Genomic DNA, 19,252 nt, shown 5'->3' on the forward strand with positions numbered 1-19,252 from the left:
AAAGCCAAAGCAATTATTTTGTTTTGGAAACAAAGAAATACTTAACAGAAATCAGAATGAGGAAAGCTGCCCTGAGCTTGTTCAGTTTTTTATTTCCAAGTTCCTTTGGGCTCCTGAAACACCTTTTGGTACCTGAAATGCCACACTTATTACAGCTACCATCCCCTTAGGTTATATCCTTGATCCTGAAAGAAAAATCCCATGGGACTGATATATTGGTCTGAGAAAGAGGTCCCCTTCTCACTTGCTCTTCAAAAGTAACCAAGATAAACTAACCTGCACAGCCACATCTACAGAACATTCCGTCAGATTCAAAGTCTCAGTTTCCATCAAACCCTTCTCCAATTCCTAGAGCTGTTGAAATCCAGATGGGTCTGGTATTGCCATAAGCTCACACCTTCCAGGACAGGTATCAGCTCTCTGTTGCTACAGCATCTAAGACAACTCTGTTCAAGTTCCTGACTAAGGCTTAACAGCAAATGTACTGAAAGCAGTAAGCAATATTGTTTAGAATTCCTGTTTTCACCCTAGATTCCCAGAGGAAACACCAAATTCCGAGGATCACCTGGCTGAATCACTTAGTTGTCAATACAAATCTCTCCTAGTATATACACAGCATTTGGATTGATCACTGACACAGATTCAGCTTTGCTAGTGGTGATAAATGACTACAAAACCCTCATGTCCAACCTGCCCATTCCTATGGGCGGACAATCGAAAAGAGGTCCATGGTGTGTTTTGGGGGGAGCGGGAGCCGCTGAGCGGAGCAGCTGTGGCCGGAGCGCAGGTGCGCGGAGCCGCTGCCGGCGGGATGCAGCGAAGCCGGGGCGATGCAGCGGCCCCGCAGCAGAGCGGCAGTGGCGCCCGCTGGCCGCTCGCAGCATTGCCAGCGCATCCTCCTCCTGCCCGCCTCACTTCGGGGAAATGGCACTGGCAGCCTCGAACATTCACCCACACGAAAGGCCTCTGCCGAGGAGCACGCCGGGGTACCACGGCACAAGAAGCCCAGGGGATCTGCGGGCACAGCCCATCCCACAGGGATGCAGGTAGGACCACACAATCCAGGTCTCTCACATCCTTATCTTCTCTTTGTATTTCTACCCTGCCCAGCTTCCACCCTCTGCAAATATTAATCCAAAGGGAACTAATAACCTCCTTAGTAGGAATAGAAGTCCTCTCAGATAAGATACCTGTGCAGCCATCATGGGGTATCAACACAGTGAAACATATCCTCTGCATCTGTTAATGAATAGCCATTCATACTTCAGAGCAGTTGAGAAAGCTTCATCAGAAACCTGTACTTCAATTACGACCTCTGCATTAATGCAGAAAGCACAGAGGTGTGCAGAGTCATGTCTCACCACCTGGAAATGTGACCCAAGCACACTGAAGCAAGAATAAAATGCAATGTGCAGAACCACACTGTCCTGCCCATGAGAGGAAGCAGAGGGGCAGGGGCTGATGTCTGTAGTGATCAGTGACAGGACCCAAAGGAACGTAATTAAGTTGTCAGGGGAGGTTTAAGCTGGACATTAGGAAAAGGTTCTTCACCCAGAGAGTGGTGGGGCACTGCAACTGGCTTCCCAGGGAAGTGGTTACACCACCAAGCCAGTTGGGATATGAGGATATGCAGATTGATATGAATGACACCAGATACCTGAATACATGAATTGACTTTAGTAAGGGAAGTTTGAAGCACCGAATTAAAAGGAAAAATGAAAAGTTTGGAAAACAAGTTCAGGTGACTGAAGTCAAACTTGTGAGCCACAGACTTTTTGCAACTTGGGAAAAAGTTCCTACTTAGTTCCATCTTTGAATTAATCTTTTGAAGATGTCAGGCTCATTAATGAATCATTATTGCTGTGGCTTATCACTCCCCAAATCCATGTAAAGCCTTATTTGGAATAAAAATAAGCAACCCCTCTGCTACTTCCTTGCTATTTTTCCTCCAGCAGAAAAAATTGTTTATAAATTTTGTTAATAACCAAAGTTATTAACAAGACTTTTGTTTTCTGACCTGTATTGCTAGGGATGGGAGATACAGCCACCAAAAAACGCCCAGATAAAACCAAATTGAAACTCACAAGTCAGACCATAAAAGATATTCCAGCATCTTGACAGTTTAAATTGATTATTTGGAAGCAATTACTAACTCAAACAGCAGCTTTTTCACCAAGACTGAATGTCCAATTGGCTTAACACGAAAATTTATTGTTGCAACTCAGTGTGGATTAGGTGACTCAAACATCCAGACACGAGAGCCTGCTACCAGACCAGGGAGCAAAGCGTTTGGTGGACCAACCCCGAGATCTGCACACACCAGAACATGCCACAAGCTATGGTACACAGCGATCTGTGGGTGGTGCTGAAGGATTAGCAGCACCAGCCATCTTGCAGCACATGGCTCAGTTCCTTGAGGAAATGGGAAAAGGCAGAGATGTTTTACATGTTCTCTCTTCCCCCCCTTACATCTGCCCATTCCTCCACTCATGGAGCTCTACTCTATTCCTCGAGGCACAGATGTGAAGGACGTACCAAGATGAGCCAAGCTTCTTCAAGTTATTTAAGCTTTCCTCAGATTCACCTCACTGCATTCAAGCACCAAAATGTGCAATTAACTAGAAAGGAAAATGGTTTTTAATGGCTTCACCAGTAACCAGGGCCACTCAAACTACTGGATAGCACTGCTAGTGTCTCCATAGTTACACCTATAAATACAGAGCAGTGCACTGGGTTTGCATGGCAAGGTTTTGGGAGTGGGAGGGCTACAGGGCAGCCTCTGGGAGAAGCTGCCAGAAGCTTCCCTTGTGTCTGACAAAACCAATGTCAGCCCACTCCAGCACAGACCCACCACTCACCAAGGAGGAGCCCATTGGCAGCGATGGTAGTGTCTGGGCTAACAGATTAAAGGAGAAAAAACCCCAAACAGCAATTGCAGCCAGAGAGGGCAGTGAGAGTATGAGAGGAGCAGGTCTGCAGGTACCCAGGCCACTGCAGCAGAAACAGGAGATGCTCCAGGCACCTTTGAGAGACTGAAATTTTAAGGTTAATGACGAAAACAATCAGCCTTTCCAAAAGCAGCTGGTGAGGTGCAGGACTTTAAACCAACTTTTGTTTAGCCACAAACTGGTTTTGAGCCAGATGAGGGAGAAGGGCATTAAGCAGATCTTGTGAGATGGGAAAATGCTTTTTATCATGCAAATGTCCTCCCTTACACCACTGGCTGAGATGTAAAACTCCTCCTCCCTTTCCCCCTCCCCTGGAAGGTATTGGGACATTCACATGCACGCTGTGACAGCATTCGTTCCTGCCTCAGCGAGGATGATGTGAGGGAGCTGTCATGGCTTGGTCATAAACCATCAAAGACCCCCGAAGCACCCCCAGACCCATTTAGGGCCTGGACTGCACCTGACCCACAATGTTATATCCAACAGTGGAAACCCCACCTCCTTCAGGGAAGGAACCTGGGCATTCCCACCACACCTGAAGATACTAACCCAGTGAATTTTTGTGTTTCAGGGGCTCCCCCACCTCCCACAGACAAAGACTGTGACCATCACCTTGACTAAGGGACACTGAAGTCACCCACAATCAAGTCTTGTCATTGGATCCATGGGTGGTGGTATTTTTCATATTTTACTCTTTTCTTTCCATTATTTGCTTATGTATTTTACACTTTTATGGTGCTATTTCTATAGCTAACCAGAACAGCTACATAGCTCCGCCATTCCATGGCAACCAAATTATTCTAAAATGCATCTGCCATCCCAGTCCTACAGCCCATGGAGGGCTACATGCTGCAGCAGGGCTGTCCAAAGGAGGCTGTGACACTGCTGGAAGCCTGCAGTGGAGCTGGCCTGTGGCAGGACCTGTGCCCTGTGGAGAAGAGCCCAGGAGCCCATGCTGGAGCAGGTTTGCTAGCAGGACTTGTGACACCATGAGGGACCTGTGCTGGAGCAGAGGAACTGAGAGCAGCTCTCCCCCTGAGGAAGCTGGAGCAGCAGAGTCAGCATGTGATGGACTCAGCCCCCATTCCTCTTCCCCCTGTGCAGCTGCTGGGGAGGGCAAGAAAGCCAAGAGTAAAGCTGAGGCTGGGAAGGGAGGGGTGACTGGAATGAACATTTGGTTTAATTTCTCATTATCCTACTCTGATACAACTGGTCATAAATTAAACTGGTTTCCCCAAATCAGATCTGGTTTGCCCATGAGTAGCTGGTGAGAGGCATCTCTCCCTGCCCTTATCTCACCCCACAGACCTTTCATTCTATTTTCCCTCCCTTGTCCAGTAGAGGAAGGCAGTGATGGGGCAGCTTTGGTGGGCACCTGGCACTCACCATACATAACAGACAGGACAGAAAAGACAAACATTATTCCACTCCATCATCACTCTTTTATTGATAAAAGGATAGGTCTTGACAGTGGAGGAAAAAGGATGTTTCACAAGGAGAACAGGAAGTAGCTTCTACTGGTCTTTCAGTTCCTTCAGTCTTCTGATGGCAGATTTGACTGTCACTGCAGAGGTGGTACTGGAGGGAGAAGCAGAGTCATTTGCATGTGGCAGAACAACTGTGCTGGTGTTGTTTATTTTTGAGAAAGCACTTATCATTTCCAACTGTTATCATCTGACTGCGCTGTCAAACAGGGTCTAACTCCACTTTGAGTTTAATTTTTCCTCACAACACAGCGTAGGCCTGGCTCCACAAAGCACATGGAACTTCAGAGGCTGCATCCCAACCCCAATCTCCCAGTCATGCACTGACCACGTGCACCAACGTGTGGGCTCAGGTCCCTCACAACTGCTACACGCGCGTGGGGCAGGAGTGTTTTCTACAGAATTGTGGGGCAAGGAGCAAACAACAGGAGGAAGCAACTGCACCCTCACAATAAAGGTTATTATAACTCATTTTTTTTGCTTTTACAACCAATGGAAAACATTAAAATAATTTTTCTTGGAATAAATCTGGCTTTGCCTATTGCAAAGAATAGCAACCAAATTTTAACAAAACAGGCAACTTCCCCCATTACTATCTCAAGACAGATCTACTTAATGATTAGTAGATCAAAATTAAAAAAAAAAAAAAAAAAGAAGTCAAAAGCTGTATTATGCCACAGCTATGTGAGAATAAATACTGGTTAGAGCTTCTTTATTTCCTTACTTGTAAGTCCAGGCACCACCAGCAACTGTCTTCATGCAGGACCCGCAGTGCCAGATACCCACAGCCTTCCTCTTCATTTTGGTCTGGAACAGAAGAAAAAAGGAAAAAAATAAAGTCACTCTCCATCAGCTGAAAAAGCCAAACAAGAAACTTCAGGTAAGGCCTTCACAGCACTGCTATAAGCTAAGTTTAGACAAGAAAGGGACAGACAATCCTTTTACTCAAATTCTGCAGGCACTTGTGAAACACTTTTCCATTCAGATATGAACTGGGTTATTTCTAAAGGCCTCATCAAAACTTCAGCTTATCCTGAAGGAGAAAAATAGTAAGGAGCTACCTTGGTTATAACTACTGATATTCTCTCTGGTTTGGTGCTCATGTAACCCCACTGTTCCCAGGACTCCCTGGGCAAGCTCAGCTTGCTCAACCCAGACCCAGATCTGAAGAGTGAGTGGTGGGTACAGAACTCCCTCCCCCAGGCAGGTATCCCTCACCCTGCAGAGGTGACAATAGGTTTGCCCACACCTATGCCTGATTTAGGCAGCTCTGCAGGCAAGACTATGAACATTCTCACTTCATATATGAAAGGCAGTAAGCTAAAAACAAACAAAAACCCAACAATAAATCAGAGCAAGTAAAAACACCATGATGAAAATATTTTTACATTTCCAGACAGTTTTAAGATTCCTACTCTACAGATAGCAATAAAAATATCTGTGCAAAGCATAAGGTGATGGACCTTTCAAACTGTCAAAAACTAGATTTAACAGCAAACTTGAACTATGTACAGAGTTAAGATTACTTCCTATCAGAAATTCTTCCTCATCCAGAGTTATACAGCACACAAAAGCAGCAATTGCCATCAGAAGTTTAAAGTGGGAAAAGCAAACTCTGTTCCTCTGCCAGGTATGCTGTAAAAAGTTACTGAAGGACAAAAAAAAGTCCAAGTTAAGCCTTAATTATCAATATAACAACTGTGATGCTTTAATTCTGTCAGGTCTATTTTATTAATTATGTAAAATATAATATGGCAACATTGCTCCCTCTTTTGCATCATGAAACATAATAATGTTTGTTTTCATTTAACTACTACTAAACATTCATGTGAAATGTCTACTCTCTTTTTCAAGGACTCTGACAGCAGCTTAAAGCTCACTACACACCAGTCCCTGTCTTGGAACTAGGCACGTTTTTCTTCACTACAAAAATTACTGATGCATCAAATCCCCTCTCTAGCATCAACACCAATGTGATTTTTGAAGACTTTTTTGGGGGGGAAGGAGATCTCTCACCTTGCCGCAGAAGGAGCAGGTATACTTGGCATGCTGGCTGATTTCAATCTTCTTCACCATTTTCCTAAGGGATGCACCGTAACGGGTCCCATATTTACCCACGATCCCGACCTTCTTGGTGCGCTTGGCCTGTTGGGAGGCAAACCAGAATGAGCTTCAGCTCTACAGAGACAGCTTTCTCCTCGCTGCTCCCCTCTCCCAGCATGGCAGCTGAGGGCAGAGCACCCTACAGCCTTCCCTGCAGCCTGGGAAAACTGAGTATTCACAGCGTCAGGCTGGAAGGGACCACCTGGTCCAGCCTCCCTGCTCCAGCAGGACCGGCCCGCAGCACATGGCACAGGACTGCATCCAGACGGTTCCCGAGTATCTGCACTGAGGGACACTTAACGCCCTCTCTGCGCAGCCTCTCAGTGCTCGGTTCAGCAAAGTTCTTCCCCGTGCTCAGGTGGTACTTGCTGTGCATCGGTGTCTGCCAGTTTGTCCTACGGCTTGGCACCACCGAGAAGAGCCGGGCTCCTGCCTCTTGACAGGAGAAGAGATAATATCCGTACACTATTTTAAGTATTCAATTATATGTATTTATAGAATGAGATTCCCTATCAGTGGCCACTTCTGAGGCTGAACAGGCCCAACTCCCTCAGCCTGTGCTCATGAGAGCCGTTCCAGTCCTCCAATCCTCCTCGCTGCCCTCCCCTGGAGCATTAGCGATGAAAGGCCACCGGGCTGGCGCTGCCGCAGCCCCGCAGCTCCTGCCGGGCACCCGGGGCCGCCGAGACCGAGCAGAGCCCCGTCCGTCCCGGGGCCATACGGCGGTGGCACGGAGCGCTGCAGCCCCTCTGTCCCCGCGCCCCGGCTGCCATTCCCCTCACCCAGGCCGCCTCCCTCCGGCCGCCCGAACCGAGTGAACCGCTGTCGCAGCGCAGCGCGGAGCCGGCTCGGGGACGCGGCGCATCCCCGGCCCAAGCTCCGCGCTGCCCCGGGCGCGCCCCGCGGGCTCAGCGCGGCAGTCCCGGCGCGGATGGCGGCAGATGGCGGCGGACGGGCCCGGCCTCACTCACCATCTTTCGCCGGCCCCGACGCGGAGAGGGAGCGGCAGTGCGCAGGCGCGGGCGGGCCGGCGCGGGCGGAAGTGACGCCGGGAGCCGGGCGGTGCCGGCCCTGGGCGGTCGGGCCTGGCCGCGGCCGTAGCGCAGCGGGACGGAATACAGCCCGCAGGACGGACGGACGGACAGACAGACAGCTAGCCAGCCGGCCGAGCGAGGCGCCTGCGCTGATGCTCGGAGAGTGTGTGGGGCCTCCCCCACTGCAGACACTGCCGTGTGCTCCGCCAGGGTCCTGCTCGAGCAGGGAGGCTGGAGCGGATGAGCACCGCAGTCCCTTCAGCCTGACCCCTCCTGTGGAACGCTGTGAGACCCAGGCGGTGCATGGGCGGCAGCACCGCCGGAGCTCACATTCCTGGGTTTCCAGCGAGGGAAGTCACAGCAGAAAAGGAAACGGGGTAGTTCCATTCACTCACCTCGTTTTTAAAGAGGATAAGCAGTAGGTCAAAACAGGGACAGAAAACGTGCCCAGAACTGCAGAAAAAGTAAATATAAAAATCAACGAGGATGAATTCGTATAATAAAACATACCAGCCCTAAACCGTGAGGTTTCAAGAGATAGGGCATCAGGTCAGGTCAAAGCAACTTCCTAACTTCCTCGGGGTTAGCCTGTGCTGAAACCAGCAACCCTGAAAGCCGTTGTGTGCCGTTTCAGAGGCGATTCCCAGCACCAAAACACAGAGGGAAAAATACAGCAGTGCCACCGAGCTGCAATGCTTGTAGAGGGATTAGCAACTCATTAACCTACATTAAGAAATGTAATCTAGTTAGCCTGAGAGCTTTTTCATGCGCAGAGGCCGCTCCGGTCCATCCCCTCCTGCCAGGAGAGGGCCGGAGCTTCCCAGTCCCCAGGTAATTGTTGCAGGTAATTTTCCTCCATACCCACCCATTGCTGCCTCCAGCAATGACAGCACTCTTCACTTGCAGTTTAGCTAAGAGGGAATCAAGGAATCGAATGTACCCACCCACTGTGTTACTTTCCCTGGCTGGGGTCTGTAGTTTTAAGAGATGCTCATGGACGACAGATGTCACATCCCTTCTTGGCTCTTCCTCTGAGGGTTTGAACACTGACATTTTTAATGCCCTCTGTCATGCCAGGCTCTTCTGGGAGCTGGTGGGCCAGAGGAACGTTTGAGATGAGGGCTCAGCAAGGCTTTAGGCAATGGTATTTATATCTCCCTCAGCTGAATCAAAATTTCATTTGATATATCCTACGAATAAATCTGCCCTTTTCAGATCCTCGTCACAATGATGACTCACAGGATACAGCTTTGATACCAGTGTATTAAAAAACAGAAAAAAGTAATTTCCTTTGGCTGCCTAGTGACGATATGGTTAAAAAAATATAAATTGTCAGCCAACACATCCAGAGAATCTACTGCTATTCTCTGGTCTGTATCTACCGAGTTCAGGTTTGCTATGACAGTGCAGCACATGGTCATATCCATCACCTACCGGTGTCACAGAGAGCTCTGGCAACAACCAAACCCAGCCACCCTGGGTGACAGCCATTCCCAGCACTGCCAAAGTAAACACACATTTATTTCCAAGGGACTGAGAAGGACACAGGCCCAGCACAGCCATGCCTTGATAGTCCACCCCCTTGAACTTTTCAGTTTATTGTTGATGTATTTTAACCTGTTGTTGCTGTTCTAGCATCCTCCTTGAAAACACAGCTTTCTCCAACAGAGGTGGGAGCACTGATGCAGGTGTACAAGCAGGCAACCAGCCACAGTAAGATGCTCCAGATCAGTGAGATGGGTCCTTCCCTTTCTTCTGCTGGTTTTAGATAATGCCAAAAAGATACAGCTCTGTCATCTTCAGCTGGCAGGTGCAAGAGGCCCAGGAGTGCTCCATGTTCCTGAGCTTGCTGCGGGTCCCATCCTGCACACTGCCTTGTAGAGGTTCTTCAGCAAACCAGGCTCCTGTCTGAGCCTGCTGCCAGCTGCCCAGCCACCTCCTCACCACACAAATGATGGACTAATGGTGCCATTGGGGTAAGGCCTGCAGTCTCTCCAGTCCCTTGAAGTAATCACTAACAGCACTTTCCTGGAAGCTTCTTCTCCCCTTTTTCATGTAGTAAGGATAAAAAGTGGATCTCAGGTGTATTTGAAAAACCTCTGTATCTGGGCAGCAAACCAGCTGAAATTTTATGTCCTAACAAAGGGAAGGTTCACCTGGCATTCCTCTAGCAGGGCTGGGATTTATCAACATACAGACAAGACGAATCAAGTTAATAAGAAGCAGAATTCTCCAAGGGTACTTTCAGTGTATCTTAGGAAAGTACTGTTTTGAAGCAGCTGTAGCTTTACAAAGAAGAGAACTACTCCTATAGGAGACAACAATATGGGCACCCAAATAATGCCTTTTGCATTTTTGTTTTTCAGTCAACAGACAGCAACATTTCTCACCCCTTACTCAGAACAGCCCACTTTGCAAGTAGGAAGATCACTCATCCTACAGACAGATTAAATACTCTGTGTTCAAGATGACAGACATTTTCAAATGCCAAAAAGCGTGTCTTCATCACCTGGCCAGCTGCTGAAGTAAAAGCAGTGATGGTAACTCTCAGCCTCAAACCCAGAGATAAAGCATTTCCTCCAGCTGCCCCAGCCACAGCACCCCTTGCTACTGCTCACACCCCAAAGACCCATCTGCAGGCACGAATGAAATGCAGCTCTCCAAACTGTACACACAGCCTGTGGGGCATTTCCGTGACCTCACCAGCTGAAAATAGAACAATCAAACCCTTCAATGCAGAAAAGAATACCTAATGTTACCAGGTTGATATTACAGCACAAACATTTTTCTCCTCTGCCTTGCAAGAGAGGTATTTTTGTCAGTGTCTGGTACCTGCACAGAGCCAAGCACATCACCTCCACAGCACGTTAGCTACTGGCCTCCAGGAGCTAAATGTAAGCCTTCAGTTTGCCACCTTTTCTACAGATTACAGCTGTAAAACACAGCTAACTGGGAGATGGAATGCTAAGATAGATAAAGTACCAAAAGTTTGGTACATAACTCAGAACAATTTTTTAATTTAAACAGTTCAGTCCAGAATCAGTTTCTCACAAAACAAGAGCAAAAGTCTGCCTGTGTCCCCTTCTCATCATTCAACTGTAGAAATCAGTCAAGTCTTGAAGAAAACACCCACCCACCCACCCCACCTCCCTGAGAAGTCAGGGTTAATCCCTGGCAGTCAGCACAAGCTTCACCCTCCACTGATAGAAGAAGCTCCTGCCAATGGAGCAGGTCCTAATATTCAGCATGAGGCCAGAGATGAATGTGCAGAGGCAGACATGTACCTAAAACAGGCAATGCACATTTACTGGCACACAGCTACATTACTTAGCTCAAGGTGGTAACTTCCTCTTTTCCCTCCTCTTCCCCACCTCCACAAAACATCAAGATCTGTTTGGATCTTTTTTCCTCATGGCCAAATGGAATACCCAAGAGCCAGTCTGTGAGTGATCCAAGTAATGGCCCAATTTGCCAGTGAACAAACTCCTAGAAATACAGACTTTTGGAAATGGAAAACATTGTTAAAAGCACTCTGCAGGTGCTGATGAGTTAGTTTTCTCAAGAGTTCTGCCTTGGAGACAGATAACCATTATCTGCTTTTTAAACAAAACAACTGTGGAAGCTGACATGCTGAAACACAGCAGAATGATACTTGCCCATGTCCATTCAATCATCAGCAAAACGAGGACTGCAAATCCTGCAGGCTGCCAGGTGTGTGCTGCACATCTGTCACACTGTCAGTCTGCCTTCTCATCCTTTGAGATGAAACATCCCAGAGATACAGAACATTTCAAGTCTTTTATTTTCAAAAATTCGAAAAAATAATATGTGATTGCTTTTGGTTTTTCTTTTTTAATAAAAAAATAATCTCTAAGCTGCTATTTTTAGCTGTGACCATTTACACTTCCTCAATACGCCGCTTTTTTTTGGGACTCACTGAACATGCCTCTGCTTCTCTGTCTTGCAAGGCACTGCCAGAGTCAAACTCACAGCCAGCATCAGCTGCCTCCAAAAACAAAACATCATCAGCATCATCTCTGCTCTCAGAGAAGGTCTTCTGGAAAAGGTCATAGATTGTCTTCTGCTTTGGATCCGTCTGAGGAAACAGAAAAGAACAGGATCTGCATCCACATGGTCATGTAAAACATGGTGAGCAAAATCAGAGGACAATCCCCTACACAGTGCACATGTGTGTACAGATCATACCTCACATGATACACACCCATATGTATCTCATACACTACATACTCAAAGACATATGTATGACATGGATGCTAACAGGTCTCCTTGCAAGTAGCAGGCTTGGAACTTCTGTGGAGAGTCCAAGTCAAGGCATGGATCCTGGGAGGAGCTGAACAGTCTGGTCTGAACAGGTAGAACAGGTGTAAGGTCACCTGTGCCAATCTAGATGTACACAAGCCAAAGCCCATTCAGCCTCTCCCAGGGACCACCAATATTCTTTCAGGTCAATTACCTTAGGACAGTAATTAGTTGACTCAGCTGTTTCAGAGAAATTGGTTTCTGAAAGACCAGCTTCACCCAGCACTTTGATCTTCTCCTGAATCATTGGCCTAGGAGTGATAAACAGATATTACTGAAAGGAAAAAAATCAAGGACACTGCTTCATTTACTATGTGTAGATTAAAAAAGGATACAACTGGGAATAAAGATGGCTTTTCTACCAAACTTTATTGGCTCCTTAACCTGTCCTGCTCTTGGTTATAATCACTGTGTGCTGTCCTGAGATATCAATCAATTAAATTAGTAACAATTAGAGCATTTTGGGCTATAAACATTTGGAGAACACATACGTCCAATACAGAAAATAGCTGACTGAGGCAACAACACCAATGGTGCATTTCAAGGATAGCTCCCAACGTACAGCAGGAGGAAGAATCCATCACTGGCCCAAGAGGCTGAGAGGTCCTGGCCACACCTGCACACTGGACACTGAAAGATGCCAAGGCCACAGCACAATTAGTGCATTTACCAAACAGCCTTGCCCTCTTGTTCTTTTTCTTGTCTTTAAAAAGATGCCACTGTCCTTTCGAGAGCCATATTTCTTCCCCATTAAGCACTAATGACTGCACAGACAGCATTTCACAAATAAAGGCAGAATTACTGTCATTAACTTTCCATGAAATTTGGGTGATGCATCAGTTTCCAGATCCTTGCATTGTAGGGTTGTAATTACTTGCCATCATGATATTCTGGGAACTGCACAAGTTCACTTAGTTCATTCATTCCTTTAAACAAGGTAATAAAGATGTAATTTTGGATTTAAATGAAGCAGCTGGTGGATAATTTCTTGTCATCATTTGCAGGTCAGCTCCCTTGCAGCACTAAAGATTCCTCAGATTCTGCCCACCCCCAGATGGTCAGATTCCCCAGTCCTAAGGACTAATGTCCGCTGCTAACTCTCACTGAAGCCAAAAAGCCTCATTCCACAACTACCCAGAGGTGGGTCAATAGCTTTTAAATCTATTTGAAGGGCTCACTGAAGTGCAAGAGGAAGGCAACAGTGCAGTCCTCCTCCACAGCTCCCTGTCCAAGCACACAGCAGCCAGACTGCTCCTCAGAACTGATCTACAATACACTGAACCATCTCCAGTGTCTGCTGACTTCATTTCAGTCTTGCACTTTACAGTACCCTACCACAGCAATGTTCTGGGCTGGTATCTAAGACAATTCCTCCTTACACAGAGAAGGTTTTAGATGCATCAACTCTCCCAGAATTTCTCTCGAGAGCCCTTTCTTTGTTAGGTAACTACTTTTATTCCTCTTGCTTGTCAGCCACTCAGTCATGTCCACTGCAGCCAGGCCATGTCACCAGCTTGCAGCAGCCCTGGCACACATTGATCCTCCCCTCACAGGCCGTGGAAATCAGCACAAGCATTAACCCCTCACACCACATATGTTACAAGTGTTACAAACCAAAGTGTCTTTCTCACTTCTTACCATAAGTAGTCATCTGCTGTGCCTTTAGCCACCAGGTAGTGAACATTAACAGAGCTGGTCTGTCCAATTCGGTGTGCCCGATCTTCTGCTTGGATCAAAATCTTAACGTAAAAACATGACAAAAAGTGAAAACTGCAACATCTGAGAAACAGTGTAAGCACCAGAGAACAGAGGATCTCATTTCTTCTGCTTAGCAACTCTTATGTGGGTCCTGTTGCGACCTGTATTCTCAAACAGAGTAAGCCAAGAAGTAATCTGGTACACCAGGTTCCCAAAAGGCACTGAACAGTTTTCCAGAGTAGAGAGTCAGCATTGATGATGGACCCTTTCAGGTGCTGGATAAGCAAACCCTTTTAAGAGCTCTGTCAAATAAAGACAGAAGCATGTCTCCCTTTTGTGCCACCTTCCTCTGCCAGCAAGCTGTGTAAGCCAGCCTCACAGGTTCCAGCCCAGGCATCTGTGGTTGCAGAGCCAGCAAACCACAGAAAAAGAAAGAGACAAACCCTTTTAATCAGCAACATTTCTGCTCTCCAGAGAACATCCAACCCCTGTCCCCTCCAGGACACTCACCCCTGGGTTCCAGAAGAGCTCTGCAAACACCACCAGATCTGCAGCAGACAATGTCAGGCCCATGTTTGCAGCAGTGAGGGAAAGGACAGCCACAGCCTGCTTCTCTGAGAGCTGGAACTTCTGGCACAGAGCCTGCCGCTCAGCTGAGGATGTGGAGCCGTCGATGCGAATGTGCTCGACGTGCTGTGAAAGGGCAGAAGATGCTGTTTAGAGACCTGGTGTCCCCTTTCTTGCATACTCCTTCCATGTTTTAGGGGATCCCATTTTCAGTGATGCCACTGAGCAAAGTCACCAGTGCTACTGTGGGTTATAGTCTGGAACGTTATCTTCAATCATTCTTCACACTGCCCAGCGTGACCCAGGATGCTTTAGAAGCATCAATGGAAATCTCACATGAAAAGTTAGACAAACAAGAGAAGTCAAGAGAAATGACTGGCAGGTCTATCAACTCTCCCTACAGTATATTACTTCAAAAATGTAAGAGCACCACAGAGGTAAAGGCAGGCAGAGATGATGGGCTTGGGTAGCCTCATTCTCCCTCTGAGGAAAGCCTGGAGAACAACGGCCACACAGGGTAACACAAGAATTCACAAGCTCCAGGGCAGACAGTGGAATTAAAGAATATTAAATACATAAAAGCCATTCAGCTAATACAAAATGCATGCTGTGAGGCATTCACCCTGACAGCTCAGCTCCCTCGGTGAAGGGCACACTCAGAAGCACAGCAAGTAGAAATCATCTCTGTCATTAACTGTCCTGAACTACCTGACCAGCCATAAATCCAGGGGGCTGTTCAACAGCTTTGAAGCTGGAACAGTGATAAAGTTAAGACAAATCAGTCACTTACTTTCTTCTTCAGCTCTGCAACTACTGCATCCAGCATTATCTTGTGATGAGCAAACACCAGGAATTTATTTTTCCCACTTTCCAGTAACTCCAGGATGTATTCTCTACATGAAAAAGGAAAAACACCAAAACACTATAAAATTACGTGCTGAGAGAATACAGACTTTGCTCACAACAAATTTTGAAGCTACTGCCCATCTATACACAAACACCAGGAAACAGGCTAGCATAAAAATCTGCAGTAAAGTGCAAGCAGCAAGTCAAGTCTTCTATAGATTAAAATACAGAAAGGAAAACTCCCTCAGTTTTTCTTCACCACAGGCAGACATCTGCCTACATTATACTTGGGTGTCAAAGAGAATCAGTTTATTATATCCTACTTGGAACATGACATCCCAGGTCAATCGACTGAAGATCATCTATACTTAATTACAATCTCACTCACCCATCTCTATTTCTAACTTCTGCACAATCACAATATACTAAAGTAATCTGTATGCAGTTTAACTTCCTAGGTTTACTTGGGATTGTTTTTATATCAGAAGAAAACACCTCTAAACATACTGATCAGGAAAAAAAACTTTTCTTGCAAGGGTTCCCACTGACAATTTACTCCAGCTTAAGTATCTAAATTTGTCAGCTATTTCTAGGAGTTATCCACATGTATACAGGCTAGTGGCCAATGAGAGGCAACAAGGCTCCTTTTAAGCAACTTAAATGAAAACATCTAGATTTTCCCATGGATTGGCAGCCCAGGTACAGAACCCACTTCTATGTAGTAACTTGTATTACAATCAGGTTAACTGGAGCCTGAGAACACCTATAAGCCCATACAGATGATGTATTTTTTTCTTTGGAACAGCAAAGTTGTTGAGAAGATCAGGAATACCAAGACCTTTGCTGAAGTCAACACATCTAGGTCAGCTGCAGCTGTCACAAAAGACCAAGAAGGATTTCCAGCACTGTATTAAGATGGCAGACGACTTTGCAGAGTTCATAATATTCAGATCCCCATTACATGACAGTGTTATTTTAACAAAGAAATCTGGGAGAGAAGTGGGACTGCTGTATTTTAAAACAAATATCAAAGCAAACATTCAGAGTAGTAAACAGATGCCAACCAACACATCACAATTATTTTGTATTTCATTCCCACTTTCTATTTAACAAATGGTAAGTCATTTCAGTGGAAGCAATGGAAGATAAGTCATTAAGGCTAAGACATGGGAAGTGCTGATGATCATAGGACAGTATCTTTAGTTAGATGCAGCTTGTAGTAACTCATATTTTATATGCTACTAAACTCTAGGAAAAAATGGACTACTTCCTACTAGAGAGTCAAATAAACAGCACTTTATGGTTTTATATACAGTTCACACTTGTAACTACAATAAAAACATGAAAGTCTTGTATCTGTTCACTAACAAAAGGAAGAAACTCTTTAATAGAAATGAATGCTGGGACTATGAAGTGTAATTCTGTGCCAAACAAGCAAATTTTGCAGCAAGGTCTGTGACTGTAAAATCACGCAGTGCACATCAGTTGGTCCTTACATTCAGAGAGTTGTGGAAAGTAAATAATTTTCATATTATTACCATATTACTTATTAGAAAGTTATGCTATGACCTAAAGCAACTCCTTTGCAGTCCCAGCAAAAAGGCTAAGGATGAAAGGGCACAGAGAGAAATTACTTCTAGGGAAGAGAGAGTTAAAAGCACACCTGTGGTACAAAAATTTTACTACAGAGTTCCCATGTCAGCCCTGTCCCCTTCATGTGGAAGAGCCAAGAACTTCAGTAGGAGCTGTGAGATTCCTAAAGCACACTACAACCAAAGCTAAGCCCATCTCATAGGTTCTTTGGTTCAGGATTCTTGCTGCAGCAGAACTGCAGCATTTGTTTTCTCAAATTCTGTTGATGCTTTTAGTTTCATTATTTCCCTGCTCCTTAAATTGAAAAAGGGTCCAGACCAGGGAATTTGATCCAAGTCCCAAACACAAAGTCATTTTAAATGGTTCAAATGACAGGTTAGATTTGTATCTGGAATGAAATTAGAAGACTTATTCAGCCAAAGAACCCCAAGAGAAGAAAATGTTTAGTGCATTGTAATTACAATCAAGTTTTTCTAGGCTGTCTTGAGGCTATGCTTCATGTCCCTGCACTGTTATCTCTCAGGCACTGTCTCCCTGTTCTCAGCAGAAAAGCACATTTTACTGGGCAAGAATGAAGCAGTGACACGGAGCTTACACGACTGAGCGGATTTTGGCTTCTGCTGTTCTGCTGAAGTAGACAAGAAGAGCTTCCTTCTCCTGTTGTTTCTGTAGAAGGAAGAGATAAACAAATCTGAGTCTCAAAAATGCCTTTATGCCTTTTCTCCTTCTTGCTTACAGATCTGGTATTTCTGCAGCTGCCAATAAACACTTTGCTAGGAAAAAAATCAGCCTAAAAAAGCACAACAATAGGGGCCTGGGGGGGAAGTCTCCTACTCACCATTAGGTACAGCAGACACTCACACAGCCCTGACACCTCCCTCCCTACCTCCCACTCAACTCCTACCAGCTGGATGACATGTGTATCACAAATGCAGTTGTAGCTGAGAAAGCGTGTCCCAACTAAAATGGCAAGGAAAAACCCCCAAGTTCTTACAGAACTGTATTAGCAACCTAGGAGCCTACAACATGCATTTTCCACCCATACAAGGAAAACAAACAAAGAAAGCAAAAATAGACCCTTCGCATTTTTGGCCACTGCTCTGTTCACAACACAAATAAGTCTGTTTTTGTAGGCTGAATGAGATTACAAGTCTAGACAGGAGAGTAAGTAGAGAGGCAGAAGATATGAAAGACAATTACTAACAAGAGGAAAAAAAAAAAGAGGAAATGGTATTTCACACAAAGGACAAAGTAGACCACTTAGATCAAAAGCAAATCAAGCTGAGCTAGTTTTGATTGTGCTGTACACTCATTTAAAATTGTGCCTTCACATAAAGGTGTGGCTCTGTCCTTTAGAACCCAGGGTACTGCTTTTTCATGAAAAAGTTTTTTAAAATAAAAGTACCTGAAATAGCAATGGCTCATTGCGAATATAAGTTTCTGACTTACACTTTCATATCCTTTGGCCATCTTCTTTGCTTCAGCTGCCAAGGCAGCTTTGGTCTTTGCACTAATGCCTTCAGGAGCCACCACAACCATTTTGCGTTGCTTTGCTGGAAGCTGGGAAAGCACATCTGACTTCAGACGTCGGATCATGATGGACTCTTCCAGCAAAATTTTCAGTTCAGTTAAGTTGGATGATCCAGAGTAGTCCCAACCCCATGGCATCTGGAAAAGATCAAAGCAGTTATCAGTGTCAAACCTGTAAGAGACTGCTCTGCATACAATCCAAAAGCAGAATAAATTTCCAGGGAATCGGGACAAGGCGAGAACTTGATGGTCAGCAGGAGATTTGACAAAAACAGCCATAAGGTAGAAGTGTACAAACTAATCCACTCAACATGAAAAGGTTACTGACAAGCTTCCCTTCTTCCTATCTACAAGGGCCCAGGGAGGTGCAGGGAAGCAGACTATGCAGAAAGGTGGCAGGAATCCCTTCTCCAGCCCTGTGTCCTGATACTCACTCTCACACAGCAAGGTGTTGCTGCTCTCGACTTGCAGCTTTGAGCAGGCCAAAAGAATTCACTGCAGTTCTGTGCAGGCACATTTATCTCAGCTTTAAGCAGAGAGACACACAAAAATATTCTCTACGAGCATGAGGACAAACATCCTTAACCCAGATGCCTTCACAGAGTTGTTACACTTGTCTGACATGCTAGGTCAGAACTGCCTGTTCTCCACTGTGACCCGACTCCTGCTCTGCTTCCTGGCATGCTCTATTTCTGCCATTACTGTGTTTGGCTCAGACTCAAGCAAACCAGAAATAAACTGTGCCCCAAAAGACATTACTCCAAACATTGTCTCTTCAAAGCATCATCACTTCAAAGCCCCTCTGAACAAGCCATTCATTTACTCCTCCTTGAAGCACTCCCCTCTGAAGCTGGCCTATCCTCCAAGATCCTGTGTGCAGGCAATATACACCTGTTCAATTAATCTCAGTTCATCACTTCTCCTACCAGCAACCCCACAGCCTATCTTTTGTTCTCTAAGAAAGAACAGTGGCATCAAAATTGGTACATTCCCCAAAAGAAGCATCTTTCAAACAACTGTCTTTCAGAGAAGAGACCAATACAGTTTTAATGCTGAAGGAAGCAAGGGAAAAAAAAGAAACCTTTCTGCTACAATTTCACAAATAAGTATAGGGAATACAGCTACAGGA

At 45.6% G+C, this 19,252-nt stretch overlaps 2 protein-coding genes across 5 annotated transcripts in view; both read right to left on the minus strand.

Moving 5' to 3' along the window:
- Nucleotides 1-4,367: 4,367 nt before the first annotated feature.
- RPL37A (ribosomal protein L37a) lies at nt 4,368-7,641 on the minus strand. The gene is made up of 4 exons (XM_054636609.2): nt 7,507-7,641; nt 6,449-6,577; nt 5,157-5,239; nt 4,368-4,526 (listed from the first exon to the last, which is right to left on the minus strand). The coding sequence occupies exons 1-4, from the start codon at nt 7,507-7,509 to the stop codon at nt 4,463-4,465; spliced, it is 279 nt and encodes a 92-aa protein (XP_054492584.2). The 5' UTR covers nt 7,510-7,641; the 3' UTR covers nt 4,368-4,462.
- Nucleotides 7,642-11,348: 3,707 nt separating this feature from the next.
- SMARCAL1 (SNF2 related chromatin remodeling annealing helicase 1) overlaps nt 11,349-19,252 on the minus strand; it is a 35,370-nt gene continuing 27,466 nt past the window's right edge. For 3 of the 4 annotated variants that reach the window (XM_077181587.1, XM_077181589.1, XM_054636533.2), the window contains exons 11-17: nt 18,043-18,261; nt 17,189-17,259; nt 14,945-15,047; nt 14,098-14,280; nt 13,528-13,628; nt 12,044-12,140; nt 11,349-11,665 (exon numbers count right to left, since the gene is read on the minus strand). In XM_077181587.1, the coding sequence (XP_077037702.1) occupies nt 11,468-11,665; nt 12,044-12,140; nt 13,528-13,628; nt 14,098-14,280; nt 14,945-15,047; nt 17,189-17,259; nt 18,043-18,261 (972 nt within the window). In that variant the 3' untranslated portion in view covers nt 11,349-11,467. Of the gene's footprint in view, nt 11,666-11,817; nt 11,935-12,043; nt 12,141-13,527; nt 13,629-14,097; nt 14,281-14,944; nt 15,048-17,188; nt 17,260-18,042; nt 18,262-19,252 lie in introns of all 4 variants that reach the window. The other variant, XM_054636534.2, reaches the window with a different exon arrangement.

Source organism: Agelaius phoeniceus, chromosome 7 (genome assembly GCF_051311805.1).
Source record: "Agelaius phoeniceus isolate bAgePho1 chromosome 7, bAgePho1.hap1, whole genome shotgun sequence".
Taxonomy (NCBI): Eukaryota; Metazoa; Chordata; class Aves; order Passeriformes; family Icteridae; genus Agelaius; species Agelaius phoeniceus.